We start from the raw sequence: 15,762 nt of genomic DNA, 5'->3' as shown, positions 1-15,762 counted from the left end.
ATTCTTCCTGGGGTCCATCAAAATTAAGGCAGTTAATACATTGTCTCTTGCATATTGAAGGATAAATATAAAACACAGAGAGACGAAAGATGTTTTTTTCTTGGTACATTTTTTGGGGTGGCCTGGCTTCCCTTGGCATCCATGAATACACGCCACTGACTACTACCCTTTCAGACATGTTCCTCAGATGGTGAGAAGCTGAACTCGTGAAACTCCCATTTGTGAGCCATTTTTCTTCATCTGATAATGCAATGTCAGGTTGTGTACTTGGAGATGGAGAGACTTTATCAGTTAGCTAAAACTGTTCCCCCTCTATTTATAATCAAAATGATTATTGGAATAGGCTAAAACAGTCTCCTCATCAATTATGACATGAACACAACACTTACATAAATATACATTCACAGACATTATAGACAAATGGCTGTGGATATTCAAAAATATATTACCATCATCATACAGGCACAACTATTGATATCATAATTGTTAGCCTACATTGCTTCATATAAGCAAAAAACATTAATTGGCTACTGTAGCTAGTTTGGTTTCAGCTTACTGTGATTGGTTAACTTTCATGGAAATTGGACAACCCTGCCTTTGCTAAGCCGTCATGTGTTGCAATTGTGTTGTCAAGAGGGCTTGGTCGGGACACAGCTAGTTCGGGACACAGCTAGTTCGTGTTAACTTCGCAGCCAGATAAAAGGAGGACAGCATTCGATCAGTGAGGTCAGTAAATAAAATTACAACATATAGCGACAAACATATATTTTAAAAAGCATGACAATTGTAGTAATTTGAAGACATCGCCACGTTTCGTGACTACTAGCTTGCTTACTAACAAACTCTACTGTAATATTAGATGTCTGCCTAAGTGCCTGTTTAGATGCCTATTTCGATAGAAGTTAATCAAGTTACATGACTCAATAGTTATCTCCCAAAGACGCTGTTAATATTATTACAGTACAAGGAAAATTCCTCTTGTGGGGGAAAGTTCAGCTGAACCATCTATCAAAACAGCAGCAAATTTTCAAATGGCCACTCAATGCAGACCTCTTATTGTTTTCTTCTTGGTAAAATAGTATTTTTCATACTTTAACTTGGCATAACTGTACATGATGTGTCTAGATCTGGAATCGTAATGTTGTAGGCTGCTGGGACCATTCACTTCTATGCCTGGGACATTTTTATATATATATACGGGCTATGGCTGGCGCCCAAGTCTTTCTTCATACAATCAGTCAGTGTTTCACTGCTTGCATACTAACGTGCTTGCCATATAGGCCTGCCCTACTAGCTGCAGGGGTAACAGAGAGTGCTTTTTGATAGTAGATTGAACACTCACCAGGATGTGGTTGTCCCAAGGTGTTGACCTTCAATGCAAAATAATGTCAATTTCCCCCCCTCCAACTGTTTGGTATTGTTAGTTGCAAAGCTTGTCACAGTTATTAAAATATATTGCTCTAGTATTATATTTGTCTTTATCTGATGCTTGTTATCAGATATGAGGGACACAGACTTTGCTCCGGTGGTGTCACAGTGTAAGTGAAGATCTCACTGTCGATCATTTCAGTTCTAAACAAGTATGCCTACAGTTAGTCTGTCTTTTGTATTTCCACCTGTTTGTCCTGTAGTTTATAGCTTCAGTCGTGACTTTGTATTTCCACCTGTTTGTCCTGTAGTTTATAGCTTCAGTTGTGACTTTGTATTTCCACCTGTTTGTCCTGTAGTTTATAGCTTCAGTTGTGACTTTGTATTTCCACCTGTTTGTCCTGTAGTTTATAGCTTCAGTTGTGACTTTGTATTTCCACCTGTTTGTCCTGTAGTTTATAGCTTCAGTTGTGACTTTGTATTTCCACCTGTTTGTCCTGTAGTTTATAGCTTCAGTCGTGACTTTGTATTTCCACCTGTTTGTCCTGTAGTTTATAGCTTCAGTTGTGACTTTGTATTTCCACCTGTTTGTCCTGTAGTTTATAGCTTCAGTCGTGACTTTGACCCAGGACCACTGAACTGTATTATCATACCAAGCTAGTCTCCTCTCTCCATTCATGTTACCTTCACTAAGAATGAGAGAAGAGTAGGCCTACACACACAGTGACAAAAAAATACTAATTGCGGTTTAGATGCTTAATATAGGTATTAATACTGACCAAGTATTACGAATATAAGAACACAGTTAAATGTGATATCAGTTCAATGGGAGTCTAGTCAGTTCAATCACATCAGTCAATCAGAGCATGTGTTGGATGCCTCGGAGTCCGAGGCAGGCAGGAGGCCCATGTTTTTGGCCAGCTCCATCACTCATAGAATGGCAGTAAGCCTCTCCAGGAATTTATCAGGGCAGACCAACTCCTCAGTGGTTTTTATAAGCTGCCTGCTGGCAGGAGGCTCAGCTGCCCTGTCCTCATCCTCAGCATGGTCAGGTCCAGACTGGGCCTTTCTCTTCCTCAGCTGCATCAGTATGCGTGTGTAGAACTCTCTCGTATGGGCAAACTCTGCTCTGCGCATCAGGTCCATGTAGTAGCAGACCTGGTTCCACCTCTCCTGATCAGACAGCTGCTGGTAGTACTGCATGCACCTCTGCCAGTACTCCTTCTGGTTGTAGCGCTCTGCTGGGTGACTGAACAGGTGCCTGCCATGGACCATAAGCGATGGGGAGAGCAGCAGGAGAGGGGCCTGCTAAGGGGATGAGCCCAGGGGGTGCCCAGCTTCCTCCTTCAGCTCCGGCAGAAACGGCCTGGAGTGGGCACAGGAGAGGGCTGTTCTTGGACTGCTTTGGTGGTGAGGACTGGTCAGGAGTCTGAGGGAAGTTTACGGATCTCAGGTAGGTCAGTCAGGGGCTCATTTGGCTGTACCTTCAGACCCTTTATAGAGCTCTAATGGCTGATGAGAGAGGAGGAATCTGGAAGATCCTTCATGGTGTCCACGTATCTGATATGGGTCTCCTCCACCTTTACTTTAGGAGCCTGCTCTGAGGTGGGCGGCAGGTTGACTGTGCCCACACAGGTCAGGGTCAGTGAGGCCTGCTGAACAGGGCCAGGGACCAGAGCCACAGGGCTGGGTGCTGCCACAGTATCAGTTTGACATGAAAATTACACATCCATATTGCTGTTGTAATAAAAACTATCAGTAGGGATTTGAAATTGCTTTGTGATGTTGCTTTGAAGAGATAAGATTTTGGTGACAGAATACTGTTTGTCCACTGTCTCTATGGCAATTGGATATAGTGACGTCCAAAGATTTTGGCATCTCTGTATTAGAGGTCGACCGATACCTATTATTGGAGGACCAAAAGTAGACGATACCGATTAATCGGACAATTTAAAATAAAATAAAAATTTTAAAAAATTATTTTTTTTATTTTAAAAATATATATATTTGTAATAATGACAATTACAACAATACTGAATGAACAATGAACACTTTCATTTTAACTTAATATAATACATCAATAAAATTAATTTAGTCTCAAATAAATAATGAAACATGTTCAATTTGGTTTAAATAATGCAAAAACAAAGTGTTGGAAAGTAAAAGTGCAATATGTGCCATGTAAAAAAAGCTAACGTTTAAGTTCCTTGCTCAGAACATGAGAACATATCAATCAATCAAAATTTATTTTTATATAGCCCTTCGTACATCAGCTGATATCTCAAAGTGCTGTACAGAAACCCAGCCTAAAACCCCAAACAGCAAGCAAAGCATGTGAAAGAAGCACGGTGGCTAGGAAAAACTCCCTAGGAAAAACTCCCTAGAAAGGCCAAAAACCTAGGAAGAAACCTAGAGAGGAACCAGGCTATGAGGGGTGGCCAGTCCTCTTCTGGCTGTGCAGGGTGGATATTATAACAGAACATGGTCAAGATGTTAAAATGTTCATAAATGACCAGCATGGTCAAATAATAATAATCATAGTAGTTGTCGAGGGTGCAACAAGCATGTCCGGTGAACAGGTCAGGGTTCCATAGCCGCAGGCAGAACAGTTGAAACTGGAGCAGCAGCACGGCCAGGTGGACTGGGGACAGCAAGGAGTCATCATACCAGGTAGTCCTGAGGCATGGTCCTAGGGCTCAGGTCCTCCGAGAGAAAGACAGAAAGAGAGAATTAGAGAGAGCATATTTAAATTCACACAGGACACCGGATAAGACAAGAGAAATACTCCAGATGTAACAGACTGACCCTAGCCCCCCGACACATAAACTACTGCAGCATAAATACTGGAGGCTGAGACAGGAGGGATCAGAAGACACTGTGGCCCCATCCGATGATACCCCCGGACAGGGCCAAACAGGCAGGATATAACCCCACCCACTTTGCCAAAGCACAGCTCCCACACCACTAGAGGGAGGTCTCCAACCACCAACTTACCGTCCTAAGACAAGGCCGAGTATAGCCCACAACGATCTCCGCCATGGCACAACCCAAGGGGGGGGCGCCAACCCAGACAGGAAGACCACGTCAGTGACTCAACCCACTCAAGTGACGCACCCCTCCCATGGACGGCATGGAAGAACACCAGTAAGCCAGTGACTCAGCCCCTGTAAAAGGGTTAGAGGCAGAGAATCCCAGTGGAAAGAGGGGAACCGGCAAGGCAGAGACAGCAAGGGCGGTTCGTTGCTCCAGCCTTTCCGTTCACCTTCACACTCCTGGGCCAGACTATACTTAATCATAGGACCTACTGAAGAGATAAGTCTTCAGTAAAGACTTAAAGGTTGAGACTGAGTCTGCGTCTCTCACATTGGTAGGCAGACCATTCCATAAAAATGGAGCTCTATAGGAGAAAGCCCTACCTCCAGCCGTTTGCCGTTTGCATATGAAAGCTGGTGGTTCCTTTTAACATGAGTCTTCAATATTCCCAGGTAAGAAGTTTTAGGTTCTAGTTATTATAGGACTATTTCTCTCTCTACCATTTGTATTTCATATACCTTTGACTATTGGATGTTCTTATAGGTACTTTAGTATTGCCAGCCTAATCTCTGGAGTTGATAGGCGTGAAGTCATAAACAGCGCAATGCTTGAAGCACAGCAAAGAGCTGCTGGCAAACGCAGTAAAGTGCTGTTTGAATGAATGCTTACGAGGCTGCTGCTGCCTACCACCGCTCAGTCAGACTGCTCTATCAAATCATAGACTTAATTATAATATAATAACACACAGAAATGCGAGCCTTAGGTCATTAATATGGTCAAAGCCGGAAAACTATCATTTCGAAAACAAAACGTTTATTCTTTCAATGAAATACGGAACCGTTCCGTATTTTATCTAACGGGTGGCATCCCTAAGTCTAAATATTGCTGTTACATTGCACAACCTTCAATGTTATGTCATAATTATGTAGAATTCTGGCAAATTAGTTCGCAACGATTCAGGCGGCCCAAACTGTTGCATATACCCTGGCTCTGCGTGCAATGAACGCAAGAGAAGTGACACAATTTCCCTAGTTAATATTGCCTGCTAACATGAATATCTTTTAACTAAATATGCAGGTTTAAAAATATATACTTGTGAATTGATTTTAAGAAAGGCGTTGATGTTTATGGTTAGGTACACGTTGGTGCAACAACAGTGCTTTTTTCGCGAATGCGCTTGTTCAATCACCTGTTTGGTGAAGTAGGCTGTGATTCAATGATAAATTAACAGGCACTGCATCGATTATATGCAACGCAGGACAAGCTAGATAAACTAGTAATATCATCAACCATGTGTAGTTAACTAGTGATTATGTTAAGATTGATATTTTTTTTATAAGATACGTTTAATGCTAGCTAGCACCTTACCTTGGCTCCTTGCTGCGCTCGCATAACAGGTAGTCAGCCTGCCACGCAGTCTCCTCGTGGAGTGCAATGTAATCGGCCATAATCGGTGTCCAAAAATGCCGATTACCGTTTGTTATGAAAACTTGAAATCGGCCCTAATTAATTGGCCATTCCGATTAATCGGTCGACCTCTACTCTGTATATAAGTTACATCTCAATAACTTCTGACATTCCATAAACCAAAGTAAAGACAAGGTAAAACAACAGCAGATCACCATACAGATGTTGGATCTTAATTTGAGCAAGTTTGCTACAGCAGAAAAATAATCCTGCAGCAACAGAAAGTTTAAATTATGTGGATTATAATTAATGGGCATTTTTTTTGTAGGTGTTGATACATCTTTCATTAGGGCAAATCAGTGTTGTGTTCGAGACCAAGTCAAGACCAAGACCAGAGGGGGTCCGAGACCAAGTCAAGACCGAGACCAGAAAAATGCAAGTCCAATTCAAGACCATGAATGTAATTTGGTCAAATCGCCACCATAATAAGAGAAAAAATGTCCAGTATTTCTGTGTTCATAATTCAAAAGAACATATGGATTCTTTAGACATTCAGAATGGTGAAAAAAATGCATGCTGAAGGCAAATAGAGCCACTCTACAAATGATTACTAACCCAAACGCAGTTGGGAGCAATGAGGGACTTCTATGCTTTCAGAGAAAGGCTAAGGATCTATAAAATAATTGTTTTTTTTTCCAAAGATGTTCTGATTTTAATCTCATCAGTTTTTGTTAGAAAGGAAAGGGTTAACGCTGAAGAGAAAAAAATATTCCATCAGGATTTTTCTTTGGTGGTCTCTAGGGAGATAAATCTAGCTAGGCCATCAGATGCTTGATGGAGGGCATCTGCCATTCAACTATATTAGGGGTGTCAACCAATCACATTGACTTCTAATAAGTGGGACCACTTTTACAAAAACCTATGGAAACTTCTGCATTCTCGAAGGCCAACAGGCCACTGTGCAATAGCAAGCAGTAGTTTTCCCACGGTCCAGCTAGCTAGCTTTTGTTGTAGGCTAGTTTGCAGTGGCTGCAGCAGGTGTTATCGAAGTAAATGTTGTTGGCAATTTGTTAGCTTGTCCTTTTTCAAGAATAACTTTCAACAAGAAGTTAAGTTTCAAATGATCATCATCTGGTAAGTGGAACTGTGTTTTATTTTATTTTTTATTATAGCACACTTCCTGTTGTTAGCCATCTCTTTTGAAAATAACTTATGTCAAATCAATCAAATCAAATGTTATTTGTCACATCTGCTGAATACAACAGGTTTAGACCTTACGTTAAATGCTTACTTACAAGCCTTTAACCAACAATGCAGTTCAAGAAATAGAGTTAAGAAAATATTTACTAAATAAACTAAAGTAAAAAGTAACACTAAAATAACAATACAGAGGCTATATACAGGGGGTACCGGTACTGAGTCAATGTGCGGGGGTACAGGTAAGTTGAGGTAATTTGTACATGTAGGTAGGGGTAATGCATAGATGATAAACTGCGAGTTGCAGCAGTGTAAACTCAAAGCGGGGGAGGGGTCAATGTAAATAGTCAAGGTGGCCATTTGATTAATTGTTCAGCAGTCTTATGGCTTGGAGGTAGAAGCTGTTAAGGACTATTTTGGACCTAGACTTGATGCTCCGGTTTTGCTTGCCGTGTGGTAGCAGAGAGAACAGTGACTTCGGTGACTGGAGTCTTTGACAATTTTTTGGCCCGTCCTCTGACACCGCCTAGTGTGTATATAGGTTCTGGATGGCAGGAAGCTTGGCCCCAGTGATGTACTGGGCCGTACGCACTACACTCTGTAGCACCTTACGGTCGGAGACTGAGCAGTTGCCATATACCAGGTGGTGATGCAACCGGTCAGGATGTTCTTGATGGTGCAGTTGTAGAACCTTTGGAGGATCTGAGGACCCATGCCAAATCTTTTCAGTCTCCTGAGGGGGAAATGGTGTTGTCGTGATGACTGGCTTGGTGTGTTTGGACCATGATAGTTTGTTGGTGATGTGGACACCAAGGAACTTGACACACTCCACTACAGCCCCGTCGACGTGAATGGGGGCATGTTCGGCCCTCCTTTTCCTGTAGTCCACAATCATCATCTTTGTCTTGCTCTCATTGAGGGAGAGGTTGTTGTCGTGGCACCACATTGCCAGGTTTCTGACCTCTTACCTATAGGCTGTGTCATCATTGTTGGTGATCAGGGCTACCACTGTTGTGTGGTCAGCAAACTTAATGATGGTGTTGGAGTCATGCTTGGCCACACAGTCGTGGGTGAACAGGGAGTACAGGAGAGGACTAAGCACGCACCCCTGATAGGCGCCAGTGTTGAGGATCAGCGTGGCAGATGGGTTGTTGCCTATACTTACCACCTGGGGGCGGCCCGTCAGGAAGTTGCGGAGTGAGGTGTTTAGTCCCAGGGTCCTTAGCTTAGTGATGAGCTTCGTGGGCAATATGGTGTTGAACGCTGAGCTGTAGTCAATGAACAGCATTCTCACATAGGTGATCCTTTTGTCCAGGTGGTAAAGGGCAGTGTGGGGTGCGCTTGAGATTGCGTCATCTGTGGATCTGTTGGGGCGGTATGCAAATTGGAGTGGGTCTAGGGTTTACGGCATGATGGTGTTGATGTGAGCCATGACCGGCCTTTCAAAGCACTTCATGTCTACCAACGTGAGTGCTACGGGGCGATAGTCATTTAAGCAGGTTACCTTCGCTTTCTTGGGCACAGGGACTGTGTGAAAACATTCTTGCATTTAAATTTTAGATCACCGGTTACTTTGTGTGCTAAACGTGAAATGTGTTTTGCAATGGCAAGTAACAGTTGTACATTGCAATTCGGAAATGCTTAGTCTAATGGTTATGTTTTTGTGTTCTTATAATTGGGACCTACTGGCTTATTTTGTTTGAGTAAATTGACTGCTTATCCTTTAACATCATGCTGTGTGTGTGACTGCTGTCTTTCCATCGGCCCAATGTAGTGGTGCCTTGAGAAGAGGGTCCTGTGTGACGTATGTTTTCCTAATGTAGTGGTGCCTTGAGAAGAGGGTCCTGTGTGACGTATGTTTTCCTAATGTAGTGGTGCCTTGAGAAAAGGGTCCTGTGTGACGTATGTTTTCCTAATGTAGTGGTGCCTTGAGAAGAGGGTCCTGTGTGACGTATGTTTTCCTAATGTAGTGGTGCCTTGAGAAGAGGGTCCTGTGTGACGTATGTTTTCCTAATGTAGTGGTGCCTTGAGAAGAGGGTCCTGTGTGACGTATGTTTTCCTAATGTAGTGGTGCCTTGAGAAGAGGGTCCTGTGTGACGTATGTTTTCCTAATGTAGTGGTGCCTTGAGAAGAGGGTCCTGTGTGACGTATGTTTTCCTAATGTAGTGGTGCCTTGAGAAGAGGGTCCTGTGTGACGTATGTTTTCCTAAAGATTTTTCTGATTTCACTCTCAAAATCCCACTTAAATTCTTTTTTTTTTTTTTTTAAGACAAATTTGATGTCCTTGAACCACATCAGGAGACCATTTGAGGTGTGGGAAAAATAACTTTTTTTTAGTTGTCCCTTATTTCAATTGAGCAAAACAAATGCCCTACCCATTGATACAAATCAGCATTTATGGCATTCTATCAGGTAGGCCTGCATTTCAGTCAACATTTAATTGGGATGTTTCTTTGGGAAAGCCTTTAGAAATGTTCATGCAAACAGTTTATGATGACTGAATTGCAAATAGCCTACTAACCAAGACTACGGATGAAACTTTTTCAATACCTGGTTTGCATATCCATTGTTGCAATAGTTAGCATTTACTGGTAGATAGAAGTTGAAATGTCTTTCCTACCCTACCCTACCAGCTACCGATGTCATTCTGTGAGCTGCTCCATGCGACAACCAGTTGAGAGCTGCGCACTCATGCTGCCTGCAGATGATATGCTGCTGAAACTAGGCTATTCGTGCTGCAAGCAGATGAATATATTTCACGTGCTTTGCAATTGTTTAGGCTATTTTGTGCATGATTTCTCTATTGTACTACAGCGGGGACTGTGAAGAGACACAGACACATATACACACGATAAGACACTCGATAAGACACTCGATCTACTGTTAGGTTCTAATTATCAGAGTAAGAACTCGACTGACACTATGAAAGCTTAGACCAAATTTATTCTTCCCAAAGGATCGAACCGCTGAATCGACAAAAACGTGTTTACTATAGTGGTGGTATATGTACCCCACTTTGGGTGGAGTCTCCTCCTTCTCTCTAAACATTGTATCTTTATTGCTAGGCAGGAAACTAACTGATACGGACAATAAACTTTTCCTTCTCCCTTAATGTGACCTGACCTGACCCCCTTCATCACTAATCCATGACTCTCTCCCCTTATCAATGCCTGCTACGTATGATCGTTTTCCCTACACTCAGTACATTCCAAGCTTAATTGCACCCACCATATACCTTCCTCCTTCAGATAACCATTAACTTCTGGTGTAAACCCTCTAAACCATAGCACTCAATATTTCAATAGAATACCTGATAATTAACCCCATTTCAAGTTTAGGAGTTAGAACCCAGAATCCATCACTACACACACGTGGATGTTGTATTGTAAATATGTGATAGTGGAGTAGTGGCCTGAGGGAACACACTAAATGTATTGGGTAAGGTGTTATGAAATGTAACGTCATATTTGAAATTGTGTATATAACTGCCTTGGTGTTGCTGGAAACCAGGAAGGGGATCCATAAGTCGTATACCTCCACTACACTAATTTGATACGCAAACAGTAGGGATTAAGAAGTGAGTATAGGCAATGCCCACTGAAAAACAGTGTGTATACGGCGAATACCTGCGTATAGCCTCCACTATACCACTGGCCCTTTGTGTTTTACAAAAAGTGCACTCCAACCTACGTGAGTGCGCTGGTATTACGCTTGCTGTCCTTTCAGAATCATGAGCCTGATGGCCCAATAGGCTCGACGCTGCGCGAACATGTCTATCACAGATATAAATACTGTTACAATTTCCCCGTCTCCCCTTACTAATAGTGAGCGTGCAAATTTCCAACAATTTCCCCCACTCTTTCCTACCAACAAGTCAATTAAGTTCAGACAAAGTTTTGAGGATATTTTTCAACAAAAGTAAAGAACAGTAATGTTACGAGTAAAGTAGGAATCCCAGGTTTCAATAGGCGATACAATATTAATGTTTCAAGAAAGGAGTGTATATATTTGGCCTGGGGAATCGGTTTTATCCGCTGACTGAATGGAAGCTGATAATTATGTTGTTTTTTTACTCCGCTGGTCTTGGTAAGAAATTACAGACCGATATGGTCTCGAGACCAGACTTGTATTACAACCCTGGGGCAAATTAAGTCTGACATTTTAAAGTGGAAATTACAAACTTTAGAAGCCTTTTTTAAACCTCGAATAGACTACAAGTTTGCATTTGCTGTGCAGAAAAATTCTCAGCAAAGTGACCAAATTGAGATCCTACATCTGTGCCTTTTTGGACATGGAATATTGAGCAGTACACAAAAATAAGCTATAGCCCTGTCCTCTGCAGAGGAATAAAATGTTCTTACCACTATAGATGAAAATGGTTGGTCTTGCAGAAAGATTTACCTGTTCCATCAATGGCACAGACTGATCAACTTCCTGAATAATAAAACAAGAAAAGCACATTTTTGTACAGAAAGCTTGGTCTCAAATGGCCTTAAATTTGATGCCACCAAAACTGAATTCAAGATCAACTTTGGCACATTCTTGGCCCAAACATTCTACCAAAGTTGCTATGTTCAAATGTTGTCATCCAATTGAATAACAAACACATTCAGAATCACCATGACATTATGATCAAAGTTCTGCAGGATTTTGATGTTCAATTGTGATGTCATCAAATAAAAATGTTTGCCAAAATTGTTCAGGTAAAATATAAAAAGCACATGATCAAACTGCCACATCCCAATGAAGGCCTACATTACTTTGGTCTGCAGTGAGATGGGCCAGGGCCCAGAGACCTGTAGCAGAGGAGCTATACTGTATCTGCCTCCATCATAATGATATTAATATTTTGGCTGTGGGAGACATAATTGGAAACCACAAGCCTTCAGTCATCCTTGCTCAGTCCAACTTCTGTCCCGTGACGTGAATAATTCTACAATTCTGCCCTATCCATTTCCATCTTGGCTGTATCCTGTTGTTTGACAAATGAAGCAAACATGCCTGGGTTGTCCTCTAACAGATGGATGGAGGGACAGCAAAATAAATCCCATCGCTGCTGTTTAGCTGGATAATACATTTCTGTTTTCTGAAGCAAGTAAAAGTTCTGTCTCATAAACCAAGTCATTTCATGTCAGAAATTAAAGAAAAATCCTGCACAATGGCAGACAGCGAGAAGACTGAGCCCAGTGCAGCAGCCATTGCCCAGCCAGCTAATGGAGACCAGCAGGTGAGGAGCACCATCACTGGGACAGTAGTTTACTCTACAACACACAGCTCTCATGAAGGGTCTGGTACATGGATAATTTTGAAACCAGCATTCAATATTTCACAGAGAATAGGCACTCAAAGTTGATTAATTGGAAATTTGCAAGCACTCATCAATTGTAATACAGACACACAAAAACTCAGTGTGCAGAGTTATCAGTACAAAGCAAACAAAATATGCAATATGAAATTGGCATCACAATGGCTGTTTCATCTCTCTTAAACCTTGGTAAATTATAAGCATTGTGTGTTTTGTTCCCAGAGTGTCGTGTCCCGTGTGGGTAGCATCCCTCTGGTGAGCTCTGCGTGTGGCGTAGTGTCCAACGCCTACAGCAGCACTAAGGACAGCGTTCCCCTTCTGAAGGGGGTCATGGATGCTGCCGAGAGCGGGGTGCGCACCCTGGGGGCAGCCGCCACCACCAGCTCCAAGCCACTCCTGGACAGACTGGAGCCACAGAGTGAGTTCTGATGCATAGTGACCACAGACAGACATTATTTTATTTTAGTGGATCGCTTTTTGTTAGGAAATGATTCATAATTTGTTGCAGTTTCTGTGGTGAATCAATATGCCATGATGGGACTGGACAAGGTGGAAAAACTGCAAATCCTCCAGCAGCCAGCTGACAAGGTGAGACTTTCCAAATCTAATGTTGACTAGTCAACAATGCTTCCTCATGCATCCAATTTGACTAAAGTCTCCAAGAAAAGACAGGTAAACTACTTGATATCTCATCCCTCACTCACTCATCTTCGCTTGGAGCATAGCGCCTCAACATATGGAGTCCCACGCTGTCCTATTCTAGGTCAGGTCCCAGGTTGATGTGTTTTTTTGTCTCAGGTTGAGTAGTTGGTCCTCTTTGGGCGTGTCCAGTTGGGGGATGGCTCCTTGAGGATGAGGGTGGGCTCTAGAGGTGGGTTTGATCAGGCCAAGTCACCAAACAGTCCGAGTCGGGAGGCACTGATCAAGGAGGAGACAGGGTTGGTCCGTCTTTCGCCGTATTGTGGTTCGGTATGTGGTCGCACCATGTGATGCCCAGTATGCGGCGGAGGCATTTGCAGTAAAAGGCGTCCAGACGAATATGAGGTCCAGCGTTTTTTTTTTTCAGAGTGTGTGTTGTTTCCAGATGTTGTCTAGGCTGGCCATGGTTGAGGCTTCCCATGGTTGTCACCATTGCTCCTGCAGATATATAATACCTCATATTTATAACAGCTTTTTAATGAGCTGTATATATTCTTTCCCACAGCTGGTTTCAGACACAGTGGGCATGATGTACCAGTCTGTGAGCGGGGCAAAGGAGACCATGACTGGGGCTGTATTGGGGGCAAAGGAGTCGATAACTGGGGCTGTGACCGGGGCCAAGGAAACCATGGCTGGGGCCAAGGAGACCATGACTGGGGCTATGATGGCTGCAGTGTTTGGGGGTGTGGAGATGACCCAAGCAGCAGCCAGTGGATGGTTCAGCTCATTCATGGGGACCGGTGTGGGCCAGATGGTCAGCAGTGGGGTGGGCCTGGCCCTCAGCCACTCTGAGAACTTGGTGGACCAGATCCTGCCTCTCAGCGACAGAGAGCTGGGTCAGTATGAATGAGAAAATGAACTAGTAACCACTGAATGGACTGTACTGAAATGAATTTGAACCAATCCCTGGTGTGGGTGCTGCTGAGGCAGGTCTAGAGCTGCAAGATGGTGTGATCATTTAATATATGTCTATGTAGACAGGGTGGCACTAAAATCAATAGCTCTGATCTCAGACTGAATTATCCTTTATAGATCATCTTCATTTTTTTCCTGTTCAGCTGCTTTGGCCGAGCCTGCAACAGGTGAGGTGGCTACTGCACCAGTGGTGGGCTCTAGCCCCAGCTACTTTATCCGTCTGGGCAAGCTATCCTCCAAAGTGCAGGAGCGGGCCCTGGAGCAGTCCCTGGTGAGAGCCCGGTGTGCCAGAGACACCACATATGCCACCATAACCCAGATCACCAGCACCTTGGACCTGCTGGAGAACGCCCGCTCCACTCTGGCTGCTGCCAACCATCAGCTGGGAGGGGCACCAGAGCAGCTGCTGCAGCGCTGGAAGGAGTGGCAGGAGAAACAGCCTAAAGATGGACAAGTAGATGGCGGGAAGATGGATGGTCCCAAAGACCAGACTGCGGTAGGGAGTCTCAAAGTAGTCATGGGAATGAATGTACTTGGGGAACTTTATATACACTGTCAAGTTAACCACAGCTAACTGTAAATGCCATTGTTTGTGTTGCAGTTGGAGTGGCGAACCCTCTCGATGGTGCGTGGTCTCAGTGACCAGTTGCGGTCTGCCTGCTCTGGTGTGGTGTCCAGCGCCCAGGGCCTGCCCAGTGCGGTCCAGGACCAGCTGGCAAATGCACAGAAAGCAGCTGAAGAACTGCACTCCTCACTGGGCAACACTAGCACCCTCACACCCCACCTCCTGGAGCAGACCCGTTATCATCTAACACAGGTACACCAAACTCTCTGTTCATTATGAATACACCAGCTGCTGGTTTCTCATTATTTATTCATAGTTTTAATATTTCAACCAACACATTGCATGTACATCATCATAACAGATAATTATGAATCACTCTAAGGTTATTTATGTTGATTGACACATTTTCGCAGGTGCGACATTCTCTGGATGGCGTAATGGAGTATCTGCTCAATAACACTCCTCTCAACTGGCTGGTGGGACCCTTTGCACCCCAGCTCACTGAGAAGGGAGAGGACAGGCAGGCTGTGGATAAAGGACCTCAGACCTAGGCTTGGTTTGAGGACCGACAAGTTGGAGTAGATTACTTCAACAAGGCTTGCACTTCATCTGCTTTCAATGACCGAGGCCTTAGATTAATATGTTGCTGACATGGTGTGTGCATTTTTTTGTGCAGTAAATTATGCGCTTTCTTACACTTACTGCACACACTTGTGAGTATAAACTATGCTGATGATAACATGGTACATACATATGGAAATCACAATACTGTTTTGTATATTCTCCAGAAGGGGATGAACACTAAAATGGCCATATTTGTGCTGTAAATCACACTCCAATCTGTGAATGTTAAGGAACCATTTAAAACAAACTGTACGAAATGCTGTATAAACCCCACATGTGACTGATCTTTAATCCTCAAAAATGTACGAAAGGGTTCATGACAAATTGTTGTGACGTTTCTGTGCTCTCCTCTGTATGTGTAAGCTCCTGAAGGGTCTCTTGCTGTTGTTTTTGATTGCTAATACGGTCAATAAAGTATTGTTGACTCTCCTTCCTGGGCTTGTAGTCCATTATATTTGCTATTTCAGCTTTTTATATAATACAGGATTTCATTCACCTGCATCTTTCACTCATTGTTAGTTTATACTGCCTAGTGAATATTTAGAATTGGTTATGTCGTCTCCAATCTAAGTACTTTGCTGTTCTTTTTTTATTTTTCCAATTAACACACAAACATGTTTTCCAAGAACCTGTAACTTATTATAACACT

The 15,762-nt window shown here is 43.1% G+C and overlaps 1 protein-coding gene across 2 annotated transcripts; it reads left to right on the top strand.

The window, feature by feature from the left end:
* Positions 1-618: 618 nt before the first annotated feature.
* m6pbp (Mannose-6-phosphate receptor-binding protein 1) lies at positions 619-15,542 on the top strand. Of its 2 annotated transcripts, XM_082967833.1 has the most exons (9): positions 619-726; positions 6,137-6,243; positions 12,141-12,232; positions 12,533-12,728; positions 12,819-12,898; positions 13,515-13,845; positions 14,068-14,420; positions 14,526-14,741; positions 14,903-15,542. In XM_082967833.1, the coding sequence occupies exons 3-9, from the start codon at positions 12,164-12,166 to the stop codon at positions 15,038-15,040; spliced, it is 1,383 nt and encodes a 460-aa protein (XP_082823959.1). In that variant the 5' UTR covers positions 619-726; positions 6,137-6,243; positions 12,141-12,163; the 3' UTR covers positions 15,041-15,542. The 2 variants fall into 2 exon arrangements, with proteins under 2 accessions (XP_082823959.1, NP_001167399.1); NM_001173928.1 differs by lacking the exon at positions 6,137-6,243 and having other exon boundaries at positions 660-726.
* Positions 15,543-15,762: the final 220 nt, after the last annotated feature.

This window comes from Salmo salar, chromosome 23 (assembly GCF_965601325.2).
Source record: "Salmo salar chromosome 23, fSalSal1, whole genome shotgun sequence".
Taxonomy (NCBI): Eukaryota; Metazoa; Chordata; class Actinopteri; order Salmoniformes; family Salmonidae; genus Salmo; species Salmo salar.
Note: the sequence above shows the minus strand (reverse complement) of the source record. Positions and strands in the feature narration are given on the sequence as shown.

Excerpts from the sequence above, each read along its gene's own strand:
- m6pbp (XM_082967833.1), top strand. The coding sequence starts at position 12,164 with ATGGCAGACAGCGAGAAGACTGAGCCCAGTGCAGCAGCCATTGCCCAG. Across the intron at positions 12,899-13,514 it reads TCCAGCAGCCAGCTGACAAG|CTGGTTTCAGACACAGTGGG; the intron begins GTGAGACTTTCC and ends TCTTTCCCACAG. Across the intron at positions 14,421-14,525 it reads GTCCCAAAGACCAGACTGCG|TTGGAGTGGCGAACCCTCTC; the intron begins GTAGGGAGTCTC and ends TTTGTGTTGCAG.